General features: G+C 49.0%; 1 protein-coding gene across 1 annotated transcript in view; it reads right to left on the bottom strand.

Moving 5' to 3' along the window:
* The window catches only part of EXOC4 (exocyst complex component 4), a 794,454-nt gene that overhangs the window by 492,643 nt on the left and 285,273 nt on the right, over nucleotides 1–16,538 (bottom strand). Inside the window, exon 8 of the mRNA XM_060246011.1 lies at nucleotides 13,949–14,094. Within this exon, the coding sequence (XP_060101994.1) occupies nucleotides 13,949–14,094 (146 nt within the window). The remainder of the gene's footprint in view (nucleotides 1–13,948; nucleotides 14,095–16,538) is intronic.

Below are 16,538 nucleotides of genomic sequence, written 5' to 3'. Positions count from 1 at the left end.
GGACAACCTCTGCCAGAGCTATGGCTGACCAAGGCCATTCCAGCAACTGCGAGTGGAGGAGTGGGGAATCAAACACGGTTCTCCCAGATAAGAGAGCTCTGGCTGACCCAAGACCATTCCAGCAGGTGCAAGTGGAGGAGGGGGGAATCAAACCTGGTTCTCCCAGATAAGAGTCCACATACTTAACCACTACACCAAATTGGCTCTCCCACCTTCCTCCCCGACAACAGAAACCCTGTGATTAAGATGGTTGTTGACTGTGCTGATTGTTCTGTGGAATTTGCTGGTTGTTCTGAGACTTTCTGCAATTTCCTTATCTTCAAACCCCTTCCAACCCTCCCAGCAATTAACACGGAACAATGGTCACATTCAACAGCCAGTTTCCTTATCACTACCCTTCCAGGAAGCCCCACCAAACAATGGGCACATCCACAAACCAATTGCCCTTTCATCACACCCCCTCCAGCCTAGAAATAGCAGCTCTCCAGCAGCCCTGGCCCCACTCAACACACAGCAGCCAAGAAGGTCTGCGCGCCTGCTCCGGCTGCAACGCCACTGAGGATGTTCTCCGCAGCTGAGAACGAAACGTCTGGAAGGAAAACTTTCTCCAGTAGAACACGGCACTTGATCCCGAAAGATTCTACAAACCCTAATTCTTCTTCTTCTTCTTCTTCTTCTTCTTCTTCTTCTTCTTCTTCTTCTTCTTCTTCTTCTTCTTCTTCTTCTTCTTCTTCTTCTCCTCCTCCCAGATAAGAGTCTGCGCACTTAACCACTACACCAAACGCCAAATTAAAGGAAGAAAGGGCACAAAGAAAAACAGCACCTGCTTGATGTTGCAGCCATGCACAATTGCTAGAAGCAGAACATCTACCCTGGACCTCATTCGCAGCCTGAAAATACTGGCCTAGATACAAAGTCTGGGACTTTTCCATTTAGAAAACGGATGACTAAGGGGGGGACATGACAGAAGTTTATAAAATTATGTATGGGGTGGAGAGAGTTGACAAAGAGCATTTTTTTTTCTCCCTCTCCCAAAAGACTAGGACTCTCGATGAAGCGTATGGGCAGTAGGTTTGAGACAAACAACAGGAAATTCTACTTTAACACAGAAGGTGATTAAAATGTGGAATTCACTGCCAGAGGATGTGATTGCGGCCAATGGAAGAAACAGCTTTCATAGGGGATTTGATAGATTCATGGAGGGGAAGGTCTATCAATGGCTACTAGCCATGGTGACTGAGGGGAACCTCCACATTCAGAGGCACTAAACCTCTGAATCCCAGAGCTGGGAGATAACATCAGGGGAAGGTCTCAGGCTCTACCCTGTTGTTGACCCTGCAGAGGAACTAGTTGGCCATTGTGTGAGACAGGAGGCTGGACTAGATGGACCCTCACTGGTCTCATCCAGAAAGGCTCTTCTGATGTTCTTATGAAGGCTCGGCCTCTCTGCCCTGTTGTGGGCCCTCCAGAAGAACTGACTGGCCATTGCGTGAGACAGGAGGCTGGACTAGATGGGCGATCTCTTGTTTGATCCAGCATGGCTCTTCTGATGTTTTTATGAAGGCCTCGGCCTCTTTGCCCTGTTATTGGCCCTCCAAAGTGACTGGCCACTGTGTGAGACAGGAGGCTAGACCAGATGGACCCTCCCTGGTCTCATCCAGCAGGGCTCTTTTGATGTTCTTAAGAAGGCCTCAGCCTCTCTGCCCTGTTGTTGGCCCTCCAGAGGAACTGGCTGGCCACTGTGTGAGACAGGAGGCTAGACTAGATGGACCCTCCCTGGTCTCATCCAGCAGGGCTCTTTTGATGTTCTTAAGAAGGCCTCAGCCTCTCTGCCCTGTTGTTGGCCCTCCAGAGGAACTGGCTGGCCACTGTGTGAGACAGGAGGCTAGACTAGATGGACCCTCACTGGTCTGATCCAGCAGAGCTCTTCTGATGCTCTTAAGAAGGCCTCAGCCTCTCTGCCCTGTTGCTGGCCCTCCAGAGGAACTGGCTGGCCTCTGTGTGAGACAGGATGCTGAACTAGATGCTCCCTCACTGGTCTGATCCAGCAGGGCTCTTCTGATGCTTTTATGAAGGCCTTAGCCTCTAAGCCCTCTTGTTGGTCTTTCAGAGGAACTGGTTGACCCCTGTGTGAGACACAATGTTGGACAATACGGACCACTGGCCAGATCCAACAGGGCTCTTCTTATGTAATATCCTGATACATGTGTGCTTTAATTGTCTTCAAGTCACTTCCAACTTGTGGTGACCCTATGAATGACTGTCCTCCAAAATATCTTGTTGTTTATAGCATTGCTCAGGTTTTGCAGACTAAGAGCCACGGCATCCTTGATGGAATCAATCCATCTCCTGTGATCTCTTTGTCTTTTCGTGCTGCCTTCAACTCTTCCTAGCATTATTGTCTTTTCCAGTGATTCTCCATATAGATGAAGGATATATATGGAGGAGGAGGCCTTGTGGAACTCAGCAGGGAGTCCAATCCGAAGAGCCAGAGACACGGCCTAGAAGGCTGACACTGAGAAAGTCCTCATCTGTCAAACAGAAGCCACCACCTGAAGAAGTTGGTCCTCGCACCTGAGCCAGCACATGGGATCAGGAGGTGAGAAGCAGCCCCTCAAGAACTCTCCTGTGACCTGATTCAATATATGATGCTTCCTACGTTCAGAAGCTCAACTCAAAACCACGGTTTAGTTAAACTAATTATGGTTAGTGTGTTAGTCTGAATGCAGGCGCCTACCCTAATGATGGACGAGAATGTGATTGAAAAAAGGTTGAAACGCTTGGGGCTCTTTAGCTTGGAGAAACGTCGACTGCGGGGTGACATGAGAAAGCCTATTGAGGAAGACTCAGCATGGGTTCTGCAAGGGAAGATCTTGCCTCACTAACCTGTTACATTTCTTTGAGGGGGTGAACAAACATGTGGACAAAGGAGACCCGATAGATGTTGTTTACCTTGACTTCCAGAAAGCTTTTGATAAAGTTCCTCATCAAAGGCTCCTTAGAAAGCTTGAGAGTCATGGAGTAAAAGGACAGGTCCTCTTGTGGATCAAAAACTGGCTGAGTAATAGGAAGCAGAGAGTGAGTATAAATGGGCAGTCTTCGCAGTGGAGGACGGTAAGCAGTGGGGTGCCGCAGGGCTCGGTACTGGGTCCCATCCTCTTTAACTTGTTCATAAATGATTTAGAGTTGGGAGTGAGCAGTGAAGTGGCCAAATTTGCGGATGACACTAAATTGTTCAGGGTGGTGAGAACCAGAGAGGATTGTGAGGAACTCCAAAGGGATCTGTTGAGGCTGGGTGAGTGGGCGTCAACGTGGCAGATGCGGTTCAATGTGGCCAAGTGCAAAGTAATGCACATTGGGGCCAAGAATCCCAGCTACAAATACAAGTTGATGGAGTGTGAACTGGCAGAGACAGACCAAGAGAGAGATCTTGGGGTCATGGTAGATAATTCACTGAAAATGTCAAGACAATGTGCGTTTGCAATAAAAAAGGCCAACGCCATGCTGGGAATTATTAGGAAGGGAATTGAAAACAAATCAGCCAGTATCATAATGCCTCTGTATAAATCGATGGTGCGGTCTCATTTGGAGTACTGTGTGCAGTTCTGGTCGCCGCACCTCAAAAAGGATATTATAGCATTGGAGAAAGTTCAGAAAAGGGCAACTAAAATGATTAAAGCGCTGGAACACCTTCCCTATGAAGAAAGGTTGAAACGCTTAGGGCTCTTTAGCTTGGAGAAACGTCGACTGAGGGGTGACATGATAGAAGTTTACAAGATAATGCATGGGATGGAGAAAGTAGAGAAAGAAGTACTTTTCTCCCTTTCTCACAATACAAGAACTCGTGGGCATTCGATGAAATTGCTGAGCAGACAGGTTAAAACGGATAAAAGGAAGTACTTTTTCACCCAAAGGGTGATTAACATGTGGAATTCACTGCCACAGGAGGTGGTGGCGTCCGCAAGCATAGCCACCTTCAAGAAGGGGTTAGATAAAAATATGGAGCAGAGGTCCATCAGTGGCTATTAGCCACAGTGTGTGTGTGTGTGTGTGTGTGTGTGTGTGTGTGTGTATATATATATATATATATATATATATATATATATATATATATATATATATATATATATATATATTTGGCCGCTGTGTGACACAGAATGTTGGACTGGATGGGCCATTGGCCTGATCTAACATGGCTTCTCTTATGTTCTTATGTTCTTATGTTCTTAAGATTATGCATGGGATGGAGAAAGTAGAGAAAGAAGTACTTTTCTCCCTTTCTCACAATACAAGAACTCGTGGGCATTCGATGAAATTGCTGAGCAGTCGGGTTAAAACGGATAGAAGGAAGTCCTTCTTCACCCCAAGGGTGATTAACATGGAGAATTCACTGCCAAAGGAGGTGGTGGCGGCGACAAGCATAGCCAGCTTCAAGAGGGGGTTAGATAAAAATATGGAGCAGAGGTCCATCAGTGGCTATTAGCCACAGTGTGTGTGTGTGTACAATGGCCCATCCAGCCCAACACTCTGTGTCACATAAGAACATAAGAGAAGCCATGTTGGATCAGGCCAATGGCCCATACAGTCCAACACTCTGTGTCACATAAGAACATAAGAGAAGCCATGTCGAATTAGGCCAGTGGCCAATCCAGTCCAACACTCTGCGTCACATAAGAGAAGCCATGTTAGATCAAGTCAATGGCCCATCCAGTCCAACACTCTGTGTCACATAAGAACATAAGAGAAGCCATGCTGGATCAGGCCAGTGGCTCATCCAGTCCAACACTCTGTGTCACATAAGAACATAAGAGAAGCCATGTTGGATCAGGCCAATGGCCCATCCAGTCCAACACTCTGTGTCACATAAGAACATAAGAGAAGCCATGTTGGGTCAGGCCAATGGCCCATCCAGTCCAACACTCTGTGTCACATAAGAACATAAGAGAAGCCATGTTGGATCAGGCCAATGGCCCATCCAGTCCAACACTCTGTATCACACAGTGGCCAAAAAAACCCCAAGTGCCATCAGGAGGTCCAGCAGTGGGGCTAGAAGCTCTCCCACTATGCCCCCCTAAGCACCAAGAATACAGTGCATCACTGACCCAGACAGAGAGTTACAACAATACACTGTGGCTAATAGCCATTGATGGACCTCTGCTCCATATGCTTGATCTCATTAGATCTCGGAAGCTAAGCAGGGTCACCTTGGATGGGAGACCACCAAGGAAGCCTATGCAGAGGCAAGTAATGGCAAACCATGTCTGAATGCTTTGACTTGACGGCACTTTCCACACTGAAGTTTCCTCTCTGCATCAGAAGAGCCCCGTGGCACAGAGTGTTAAAGCTGCAGTACTGCAGTCCTAAGCTCTGTTCACAACCTGAGTTCGATCCCCGGTGGAAGGAGGGTTTTCAGGTAGCTAGCTCGAGGTTGCCTTCCATCATTTCGAGGTCGGTCAAATGAGTCCCCAGCTTGCTGAGGGGAAAGCATAGATGACTGGGGAAGGCAATGGCAAACCACCCTGTAAAAAGTTTGCTGTGAAAACGGTGTGAAAGCAACATCACCCCAGAGTCGGAAACGACTGGTGCTTGCACAGGAGACCTTTCCTTTTCCTTTCCTTCTGCATCAGAGGAAAAAGTGCTAAAGATGCGGTTCCCTTTCAGAGTCCTCCTCTGTCACTGATCTGCCTGGAAGTTCTGGACTTGTAGCCGTCCTTGCCAGTCCTACGGTTCCTCTCTTCCTCTTTTGCTCGGCATGCTGATGGCTTCCCTCTTGTAGCCCTGCGTGCTCCTTTCCCTTTGGTGAAAATGAAGGGAGGCATAATTGCTTAATAAGAAGAACATGTCTCTTGCCGCTCATTCTCTCGTCATCCCTCTCGCCGCGGTGACAGCCATATTTCTTGCGATCTCTGGTTGTGCGTTTATCTGTCTCTTGTCAGCTGTCGCTGTTATCGGCGGGGAGATCTCCGCCGAAAATGGCACTTCTCATCCGCCTGAGAGAGGCAGACGTTTTCTGCTGCCTTGAGTCGTGCTGCTTCCTCCATCTTCGGTGTCTGTCTCGCCAGACGGTGTAGCTGTCTCCTCTCACCCTTCTATCCCTTTTAGCGAGCCATCCACCTGTCAGTAGGATTCCTACATCGTCGCTTATCCTCTTTCGAAAAATAAATGGGACAGAACGTGGAGGCTTTCCTGCAGTGCAGCTGCGGGAAGTTGCCCAGAAAACTGCCATGCAGGGGCACCGTTTTTACTACAAGAGTGGCAGAAGAGATTTCCCCTATGTGGGGGGGGGTGCTATTGTACATGTTTGGAGCCATATACAATATTGAAAGTGAGAGCCAGTTTGGTGCGGTGGTTAAGTGTGCGGACTCCTATCTGGGAGAACCGGGTTTGATTCCCCACTCCTCCACTTGCAGCTGCTGGAATGGCCTTGGGTCAGTCAGAGCTATTACAGGAGTTGGCCTTGAAAGAGCAGTTTCTGTCAGAGCTCTCTCAGCCCCACCTACCTCACAAGGTGTCTGTTGTGGGGGGAGAAGATAAAGGAGATTGTGAGTCACTCGGAGACTCTGTCCTTGAAAGGGCAGCTGCTGTGAGAGCTCTCTCAGCCCCACCTACCTCACAAGGTGTCTGTTGTGGAGAGAGAAGATAAAAGAGATTGTGAGTCACTCGGAGACTCTGTCCTTGAAAGGGCAGCTGCTGTGAGAGCTCTCTCAGCCCCACCTACCTCACAAGGTGTCTGTTGTGGGGGGAGAAGATAAAGGAGATTGTGAGTCACTCGGAGACTCTGTCCTTGAAAGGGCAGCTGCTGTGAGAGCTCTCTCAGCCCCACCTACCTCACAAGGTGTCTGTTGTGGGGGGAGAAGATAAAGGAGATTGTGAGTCACTCTGAGACTCTGTCCTTGAAAGGGCAGCTGCTGTGAGAGCTCTCAAAGACCCACCCACCTCACAGGGTGTTTGTTGTGGGGGAAGATAAAGGAGATTGTAAGCCGCTCTGAGTCTCTGATTCAGAGAGAAGGGCAGGGTATAAATCTGCAGCCTTAAGAACGTAAGAGAAGCCATGTCGGATCAAGCCAATGGCCCATCCAGTCCAACACTCTGTATCACACACTCTATGTCTTCTTCTTCTTTTAATGCTTTGGCACAACTGGGAGCACAGATGTTGGGTTTTTTAAATGGAAATAAGAGGGAAAACAAAGAGGGGAAGAACCTAACCCAGAAAAACTGGAATCAAAAACCTGAAAGGTTAATATGCAACTTAAAATTAAATTAAATTAAAATATACCACAAAAATTAAAAGCAGGACGTAAAATAAAATCATAACCAAAAAGGCATAAATTTATCACAGAAGTTAAAAGCATTTAGGGGCTCATCATTACACATAACTCCGGCACTGACTTTGATTAATTCTGGACCATTTGGGCATACAATAAGACACACGATGCAACACGTATGCCCTTGACCAGTACGGGAGAGTCCTCAAGTACATCTTTGAGTATTTGTCACTTTATTAAACAACTTTCTTTTTGGTCCAGCACTGATTCATTGATTCTTTTGTATTATGAGCCTGTATGTGCATATATTTGTTTGACATCTAAAGAAGACCATTTTTGGTCGGAAGGCATCAGGTCAAGGGGTTTCCCATTGCTGTTGTGTGATTTCACTAAGGAAGGAGGTTAATGGTGGGCCCTTAAATGCTTTTCACTTCTGTAATAAATACATATGTTTTTGGTTTCAGCCAGTTTGGTGTGGTGGTGAAGCGGGCAGACTCTTATCTGGGAGAACCGGGCTTGATTCCCCACTCCTCCACTTGCAGCTGCTGGAATGGCCTTGGGTCAGCCATGGCTCTCTTATCTGGGAGAACCGGGTTTGATTCCCCACTCCTCCACTTGCACCTGCTGGAATGGCCTTGGGTCAGCCATAGCTCTCTTATCCGGGAGAGCCGGGTTTGATTCCCCCCTCCTCCACTTGCAGCTGCTGGGATGGCCTTGGGTCAGCCAGAGCTCTCTTATCTGGGAGAACCGGGTTTGATTCCCCACTCCTCCACTCGCAGCTGCTGGGATGGCCTTGGGTCAGCCAGAGCTCTCTAATCTGGGAGAACCGGGTTTGATTCCCCTCTCCTCCACTTGCAGCTGCTGGAATGGCCTTGGGTCAGCCATGGCTCTCTTATCTGGGAGAACCGGGTTTGATTCCCCACTCCTCCACTTGCACCTGCTGGAATGGCCTTGGGTCAGCCAGAGCTCTCTTATCTGGGAGAACCGGGTTTGATTCCCCACTCCTCCACTTGCACCTGCTGGAATGGCCTTGGGTCAGCCATAGCTCTCTTATCTGGGAGAACCGGGTTTGATTCCCCACTCCTCCACTTGCAGCTGCTGGAATGGCCTTGGGTCAGCCATAGCTCTCTTATCTGGGAGAACCGGGTTTGATTCCCCACTCCTCCACATGCAGCTGCTGGAATGGCCTTGGGTCAGCCATAGCTCTCTTATCTGGGAGAACCGGGTTTGATTCCCCACTCCTGCACTTGCACCTGCTGGAATGGCCTTGGGTCAGCCACAGCTCTCTTATCTGGGAGAACCGGGTTTGATTCCCCACTCCTGCACTTGCACCTGCTGGAATGGCCTTGGGTCAGCCACAGCTCTCTTATCTGGGAGAACCGGGTTTGATTCCCCACTCCTCCACTTGCAGCTGCTGGAATGGCCTTGGGTCAGCCAGAGCTCTCTTATCTGGGAGAACCGGGTTTGATTCCCCCCTCCTCCACTTGCAGCTGCTGGAATGGCCTTGGGTCAGCCATGGCTCTCTTATCTGGGAGAACCTGGTTTGAATCCCCACTCCTCCACTTGCAGCTGCTGGAATGGCCTTGGGTCAGCCATGGCTCTCTTATCTGGGAGAACCTGGTTTGATTCCCCACTCCTCCACTTGCAGCTGCTGGAATGGCCTTGGGTCAGCCATAGCTCTCTTATCTGGGAGAACCGGGCTTGATTCCCCACTCCTTCACTTGCAGCTGCTGGAATGGCCTTGGGTCAGCCAGAGCTCTCTTATCTGGGAGAACCGGGCTTGATTCCCCACTTCTCCACTTGCAGCTGCTAGAATGGCCATGGGTCAGCCAGAGCTCTCTTATCTGGGGGAACCGGGTTTGATTCCCCACTCCTTCACTTGCACCTGCTGGAATGGTCTTGGGTCAGCCAGAACTATCACAGGAGTTGTCCTTGAAAGGGCAGCTTCTGTCAGAGTCCCACCCACCTCAGTACCACCCACCTCTGTTGTTGGGGGAGAAGATATAGGAGACTGTAAGCCGCTCTGAGGGTGGGGTATAAATCTGCAGTTGCTGTTGTCGTTATGATTTTATTTTACATTCTGTTTTTAATAGATGTGTCATTAGCATTTCTTTAGGAAGGGAACAGTTAGATTCCAGTAGCGTCATAGAAGCCGGGGAGGGGAAGGAACTTTCAAGAGTCCCTGCTCTCTTCTTCAGCTATTGATCCAAGGGAGTTACTCATGTTAGTCTGTTGCTGCAAAACAGTAAAAAGTCCAACAGCACCTTTAAGACTAACAAAGTTTATTGACGCATAAGCTTTCAAGAAACACAGCTCTCTTTGTCAGAAAGAGCATCTGTCAAAGAGAGCTGTGCTTCTTGAAAGCTTATGCTGCGATAAAATCTGTTAGCCTTAAAAGTGCTACTGGACTCTATCCTATTCTTCAGCTATGGCTTTCAAAAGGTTATATCTCAAAAAAGTCTCCAAAGCGCTGCTGGACTCGTATCTAACTTTATTACTGCAAAACTCTGAAGCCAAAAATGTTATAACAGTAAAGGTAGTCCCCTGTGCAAGCACCAGCTGTTTCAGACTCTGGGGTGACGTTGCATTACAATGTTTTCATGGCAGACTTTTTATGGGGTGGTTTCCCCTTGCCTTCCCCAGTCATGTACACTTTCCCCCCAGCAAGCTGGGGACTTACTTTACCGACCTCGGAAGGATGGAAGGCTGAGTCAAGCATGAGCCAGCTACCTGAACCCAGCTTCCACTGAGATTGAATTCAGAGAGCTCAGACTGCAGAACTGCAGCTTTACCCCTCTGCGCCAGGGGGTTATTCCATGTTAAATTAAAATCCTATTATTTTATGCATGTTCAATGAAATTGTGTGTGGAGGGTGCCCAGGGGGGGGGGGGGCATCTTTTGATGGAAGGTAATCGCAAATTTAGCTTTTTGCCAGCCACAGAGCATCTACCACCGGAGTACACAAGAGCAGCAGAGAGTCAGTTAAAACAAGCCCAGGGGAAAAATCTGTCGTTTTCAATTCCCTTTGAGCTGACAGAACTCTGGAGAAGAAAATCTGGACTGGGGGTGGATTTCCAATTCATTTCTCTCTTGCCTCCCAGTAATTCTTCAGAGGCCTCCAACATTTTCCTCCGATAAATGCCACGGTCCAACCCGCTCCCACAAAAGCAGTTAAAGGGGCCCATCCTCAGAAAAGATCAGGATTGCTGCATATTGGAGGGGGAGGAGGGAGAATTCTGGGGGGGTTTTAAGGTAAAGGTAGTCCTCTGCGCAAGCACCGGTTGTTTCCAACTCTGGGGTGACGTCGCATCATGACGTTTTCATGGCAGACTTTTTACGGGGTGGTTTGCCATTGTCTTCCCCAGTCATATACACTTGACTGGGTACTCCTTTGACCGACCTCAGAAAGATGGAAGGCTGAGTCAACCTTGAACCGGCTACCTGAACCCAGCTTCCACCGGGGATCAAACTCAGGTCGCGAGCAGAGCTTAGGAATGCCCTCAACATGGGGCTGCCCCTGTACCAAAGGCGGAAAATGCAGCTAGTGCAGAACGCAGCAGCCAGGCTACTAATGGGACTACCTCAGTGGGAACACGTGTGGCCTAGGCTGCGGGAACTGCACTGGCTGCCAATTGTATACCGGGTCCGTTACAAGGTGCTGGTACCTATAAAGCCCTATATGGCCGACGACCTGCCTACCTCAGGGACCGCCTCTCTCCATATGTTCCCCAGAGGGCACTGCGCTCCAGTTCACAAAATCTCCTGGAAATCCCTGGGCCTAAGGAGGCCAAACTTAAAACAACCAGGGAGCTGGCCTTCTTTATAAAAGCCCCCCAATGGTGGAATCAGCTGCCGGAGGAGGTGCGGGCCCTGCGGGACCTCAATCAGTTCCGCAGGGCCTGCAAAACTGCCCTCTTCCAAGAAGCCTTTAGGATGCAACCAGAATAAATATGACGCTGCCGGATAAACAGAGATTGTAGCACCACTGTATTGTTTTAACTTTTTAAATTAATTTATATTTGTATTTATATTGTTATTGATTTTATCTGTCATTTGTGATACCATGATTTCGTATCATGTTCTGTAAGCCTCCCTGAGCCTGCCTCGGCGGGGAGGGCGGGATATAAATAAAAATTTACTTACTTACTTGGCTTCTCTTATGTTCTTACGTGACGCAGAGTTGGACTGGATGGGCCACTGGCCTGATCCAACATGGCTTCTCATGTTCCTATTCAAAGGATTATACTCTGGTTTCTATTAAGGAACCAAGGGGTTTTACTGATGTAATGAGGACATGATCCGCAAGCCATCCAACAAATGATGGAAAATGTCAGGGAGAAATTATTAATATCAAGAAATGTGGACCCTGACCTGGATGGCCCAGACTAGTCTGATTGCATCAGATTTCAGAAGCTAAGCAGGGTTGGCCTTGGTTAGAACATGGATGGAAGACCACCAAAGAACCCCAGGGTAGCTACACAGAAGCAGATAATGGCGAAACACCTCTGCCTCTTGCCTTGAAACTCCTTCCAGAGTTACCAAAAAGTCAGCTGTGTCCTAACAGCATTTTCCAATACCAAAGAAGCACGGAAGCCCAGAATACAAAAGACAGAGAATCACCAGCGCAAGACAGGATGAGTAAGACTGCGGCACTATTGATGTGCCCTCGCTGGGTCAGTGTCAAAAAAAAGACAATGAACCAAGGACAAAACTCTTGACTAAAACAACACAGAACTGAAAAAGAGGAAGCGAAGCTGCAAACGCCACTCGAGCGTTGCTTTTCTCAGTAACTTCAGAAAGCTTTGCCTTCGCATCTGTGTCACAGCGTCCCTCAATCAGAAGTGGAAACTTCTGAAATAAACCACAGCACCTGTAATTCAGAGGTGGAGGACAGACGCCCTGACAGTATCCTTAGAAAACAGAAAAGAATAACTCAGAAGAACCTAAAAGAAGCCATGTTGGATCAGGCCAATGGCCCATCCAGTCCAACGCTCTGTGTCACATAAGAACAGAAGAGAAGCCATGTTGGATCAGGCCAGTGGCCCATCCAGTCCAACGCTCTGTGTCACATAAGAACAGAAGAGAAGCCATGTTGGATCAGGCCAATGGCCCATTCAGTCCAACACTCTGTGTCACATAAGAACATAAGAGAAGCCATGTTGGATCAGGCCACTGGCCCATCCAGTCCAACACTCTGTGTCACATAAGAACAGAAGAGAAGCCATGTTGGATCAGGCCAATGGCCCATCCAGTCCAACGGTCTGTGTCACATAAGAACAGAAGAGAAGCCATGCTGGATCAGGCCAGTGGCCCATCCAGTCCAACGCTCTGTGTCACATAAGAACATAAGAGAAGCCATGTTGGATCAGGCCACTGGCCCATCCAGTCCAACACTCTGTGTCACATAAGAACATAAGAGAAGCCATGTTGGATCAGGCCAATGGCCCATCCAGTCCAACGCTCTGTGTCACATAAGAACAGAAGAGAAGCCATGTTGGATCAGGTCAATGGCACTCGGTCCAACAGCTAAACAACAAAGCATCCGATGCCTAAGAGAGCAAGAGGTTTACAAAATTATGCAAGAGATGGAGACAGCTGACAAAAAAAAAAATCATCCCTGAAGACTAGAATGTAAAGACATCCAATGTAACGGATGGGCAGTAGGTTCAGGATGGATGGACAAAAGGAAAGACTACTTTACACACAGAATGGTTTAAATGTCAAATTTGCTGCTGGAGGGTGGACTGAAACAGTTTTAAAAAGGGGATTAGATAGATTCATGGCGGATCAGCCTATCAATGGCTACTAGCCATGGTGACTGAAGGGAACCTCCACATTCAGAGGCACTAAACCTCTGTGCCACTAAACCTCTGTTGGCCCTCCATAGGAACTGGTTGGCCACTGTATGAGACAGGAGCCTGGGCTACATGAACCACTGATCTGATCCAACAGAGCTCTTCTGATGTTCTTATGAAGGCCTCGGCCTCTCTGCCCTGTTACTGGTCCTTCGGAGGAACTGGTTGGCCACTGTGTGAGACAGGAGGCTGGACTAGATGCACTGCCAGGGCTCTTCTGACGTTCTTATGAAGGCCAAGACCTCATCTTTGGTACCCTGCGGTTGTCCCTCCAAAGGAACCGATCGGCTGCTGTGTGAGACAGGATACTGGACTAGATGGACCCTCATTGGTCTGATCCAACATGGCTCTTCTGATGTTCTTATGAAGGCCTCGGCCACTCTGCTGTGTTGTTGGCCCTCCGGAGGGACTGGTTGGCCAATGTGTGAGATGAAATGCTGGACTAGATGGACCCTCCCTGGTCTGATCCAGCAGGGCTCTTCTGATGTTCTTATGAAGGCCTCGGCCTCTATGCCCTGTTATAGGCCATCCAGAGGGACTGGTTGGCCACTGCGTGAGACAGGAGGCTGGACTAAGCGGACCACTGGTCCAATCCAGCAGGGCTCTTCTCAGGTTCTTACTCCATCCTTATATAAGAACCTAAGAACAGTCTCATACAGCTGCCCTGAGCCAGCTTCAGAGGGGAAGGCAGGATACAAAGAGAATAAACTAAACTAACTAAACTAAGACTGGAATTACTGGTTTGCATACAGGCACAAGACAGTGTGGAAGATTGTCCAACCTCAACCTCAAGCAGAACTAAGGAACACGGATCCAATAAACACTTACTTGAAGAGGGGGTTCTTCGGTCTTTGGGGCTTCTTCTTTGCAAAGAAGGCGGCAAATTCTCTCCCAGAACTGGCATAGCTCAGCTGAGCGGAGGGTTCTGAGGACGCTCGTGTGTTTTTCATATCCAAGTATTCAGTGAGCAGCATCTGGAAGAAAAGGGAAAATGTACCTTCATTTAAAGAAACCCAACTGAAGCACTGTGAAAACGGCACATGAGTTAGGATGTAGATTGCATGACTGTTTGCTATGGCACTAAAGCCTCATCGATGGTCAGTTCCTGCAGGCCCTTGGGTATCATAGAGACAGAGTAGGAAGGGGCTACATAGGCCATCTATTCCAACCCCCAGCCTAGAGGAGGGGTGGCCAAACCCGCTTAACGTAAGAGTCACACAAAATAAAGCCACGTTTGAGAGCTGCAAGACAGAAACGTCAGATGTTTGAGGGAAGGAAGGAAGGAAGGAAGGAAGGAAGGAAGGAAGGAAGGAAGGAAGGAAGGAAGGAAGGAAGGAAGGAAGGAAGGAAGGAAGGAAGGAAGGAAGGAAGGAAGGAAGGAAGGAAGGAAGGAAGGAAGGGAAGGCAGGAAGAAGTGGAAAGAAAGCAACTTTAACTTTAAATTCATTCTCCAAGCCTCTAGTTGGCTTGGCTTGGAGAAATCATTTAAAGAGACAAATGCCTTCTGCAAGTTGGCCGATGGGGCTGTGGGGGCTTTAAGGGCTGCACGATACGTGTGAAAGAGCCACCCCCAGCCTACAGCATCCTCAACAAGTGTTTGTCCAGCTGGTGCTTAAAGACTGCCAGCGAGGGGGAGTTCAGAATATCCAAAGGTAGCTGATTCCACTGTTAACAACTCTTATGGTCAGCAGTCATTTTGTAGAAAAATAGGTGGTGGAGCTCATCCAGGGATTGTTATACAGCTGTACCTACTATTCAATGGACAAGGAGGTGGAACTCTCAGGAGGAGGACGTAAGAGAAGCCATGTTGGATCAGTCCAATGGCCCATCCAGTCCAACACTCTGGTCGTTTTCGCACTCACCTTCCGCCGGCGCGACCCCCCTCTTCACCGCGCAGGATCTGCGCGGATTTCGCACTAAACGCTGCGGAGCAGCCAGAAAAGCCGGAAGCTCCTGGCGCAAAAGCCGCTCAAACTGAAACCGCCAAAAAGCAGTTTGGCGTTTGCGTGGCTTTTGAAGAGGGGGGTCGCGCCGGCGGAAGGTGAGTGCGAAAACGACCTCTGCGTTACATAAGAACATAAGAGAAGCCCTGTTGGATCAGTCCAATGGCCCATCCAGTCCAACACTCTGTGTCACATAAGAACATAAGAGAAGCCCTGTTGGATCAGGCCAATGGCCCATCCAGTCCAACACTCTGTGTCACAGAAGAACATAAGAGAAGCCATGTTGGATCAGACCAAAGGCCCATCCAGTCCAACACTCTGTGTCACATAAGAGAAGCCATGCTGGATCAGGCCAATGGCCCATCCAGTCCAACACTCTGCGTTACATAAGAACATAAGAGAAGCCCTGTTGGATCAGTCCAATGGCCCATCCAGTCCAACACTCTGTGTCACATAAGAACATAAGAGAAGCCATGTTGGATCAGGCCAGTGGCCCATCCAGTCCAACACTCTGTGTCACATAAGAACATAAGAGAAGCCATGTTGGATCAGGCCATTGGCCCATCCAGCATTCTGTGTCACTCAGTGACCAAAAAAACCAGGAGCCATCAAGAGGTCCATCAACGGGGCCAGGACACTGGAAGCCCTCCCACTATGCCCCCCCAAGCACCAAGAATACAGAGCATCACTGCCCCAGACAGAGAGTTCCAACGATACGCTTTGGCTAGTAGCCACTGATGGACCTCTGCTCCAAATGCTTATCCAATCCCCACTTGAAGCTGGCTATGCAAAGCAATTCAATTAAGCAGAAGAATTCCAGTAGCCATCCAGCATCTGCTGCTGATGTTTGTAGAAGCCAAGTTCATAAAGCCGTGAGCGGCAATACATCTGGGGGATGGAATGCCCGTCTCCACACGTACCAGGCACTGGGGGGAAGGGAGGCCCAGTCCTTTGCCAGCTCACTGCTACTGAACAGTTCTCTCACTGGGCATTGAAGCTGCCGCCAAGGGTGCTACAGCAAGGGCAGCTGCAAAGTGGGCACCCTTTTGGATGCCACGGAGTGCAGAAGGACGAGCCAGGCAGCGCCCAAAAGACAAGGGCAAGCTGTTCGACAGACGGCACAGCCTCGCCCACCTGCGTGTCTTGCAAAGGTTGCTTTTCTCACGTGGGAGTAAAGGAAGATAAAGCAAATCCATCCAAGTTCCGCCTCTGATCCCCAGTGTATTTATTGTTAATAGAACGCCATTGCAGTGCATGGGACTTTCGCAGGTTCCCCCAAGTAGATGTAAGCACTGCAGGTCCCCACCAGCACGAGGTCCCTCAACAGCTATTCTACACAAAGTATAAATGGGACATTCTGTCTGGGGCAGTGATACCCTGTCTTCTTGGTGCTCGGCGGGGGGGGTGGGGGGACTGGGGGAGGGCTTCTGGAATTCTAGCCCCACTGGTGGACCTTCTGAGGGCACGTGGGTTTG

Source organism: Heteronotia binoei, chromosome 8 (genome assembly GCF_032191835.1).
Source record: "Heteronotia binoei isolate CCM8104 ecotype False Entrance Well chromosome 8, APGP_CSIRO_Hbin_v1, whole genome shotgun sequence".
In the NCBI taxonomy this organism is placed as follows: Eukaryota; Metazoa; Chordata; class Lepidosauria; order Squamata; family Gekkonidae; genus Heteronotia; species Heteronotia binoei.
The sequence above is the reverse complement of the archived record's forward strand: the minus strand, read 5'-3'. Positions and strand labels throughout refer to the sequence as shown.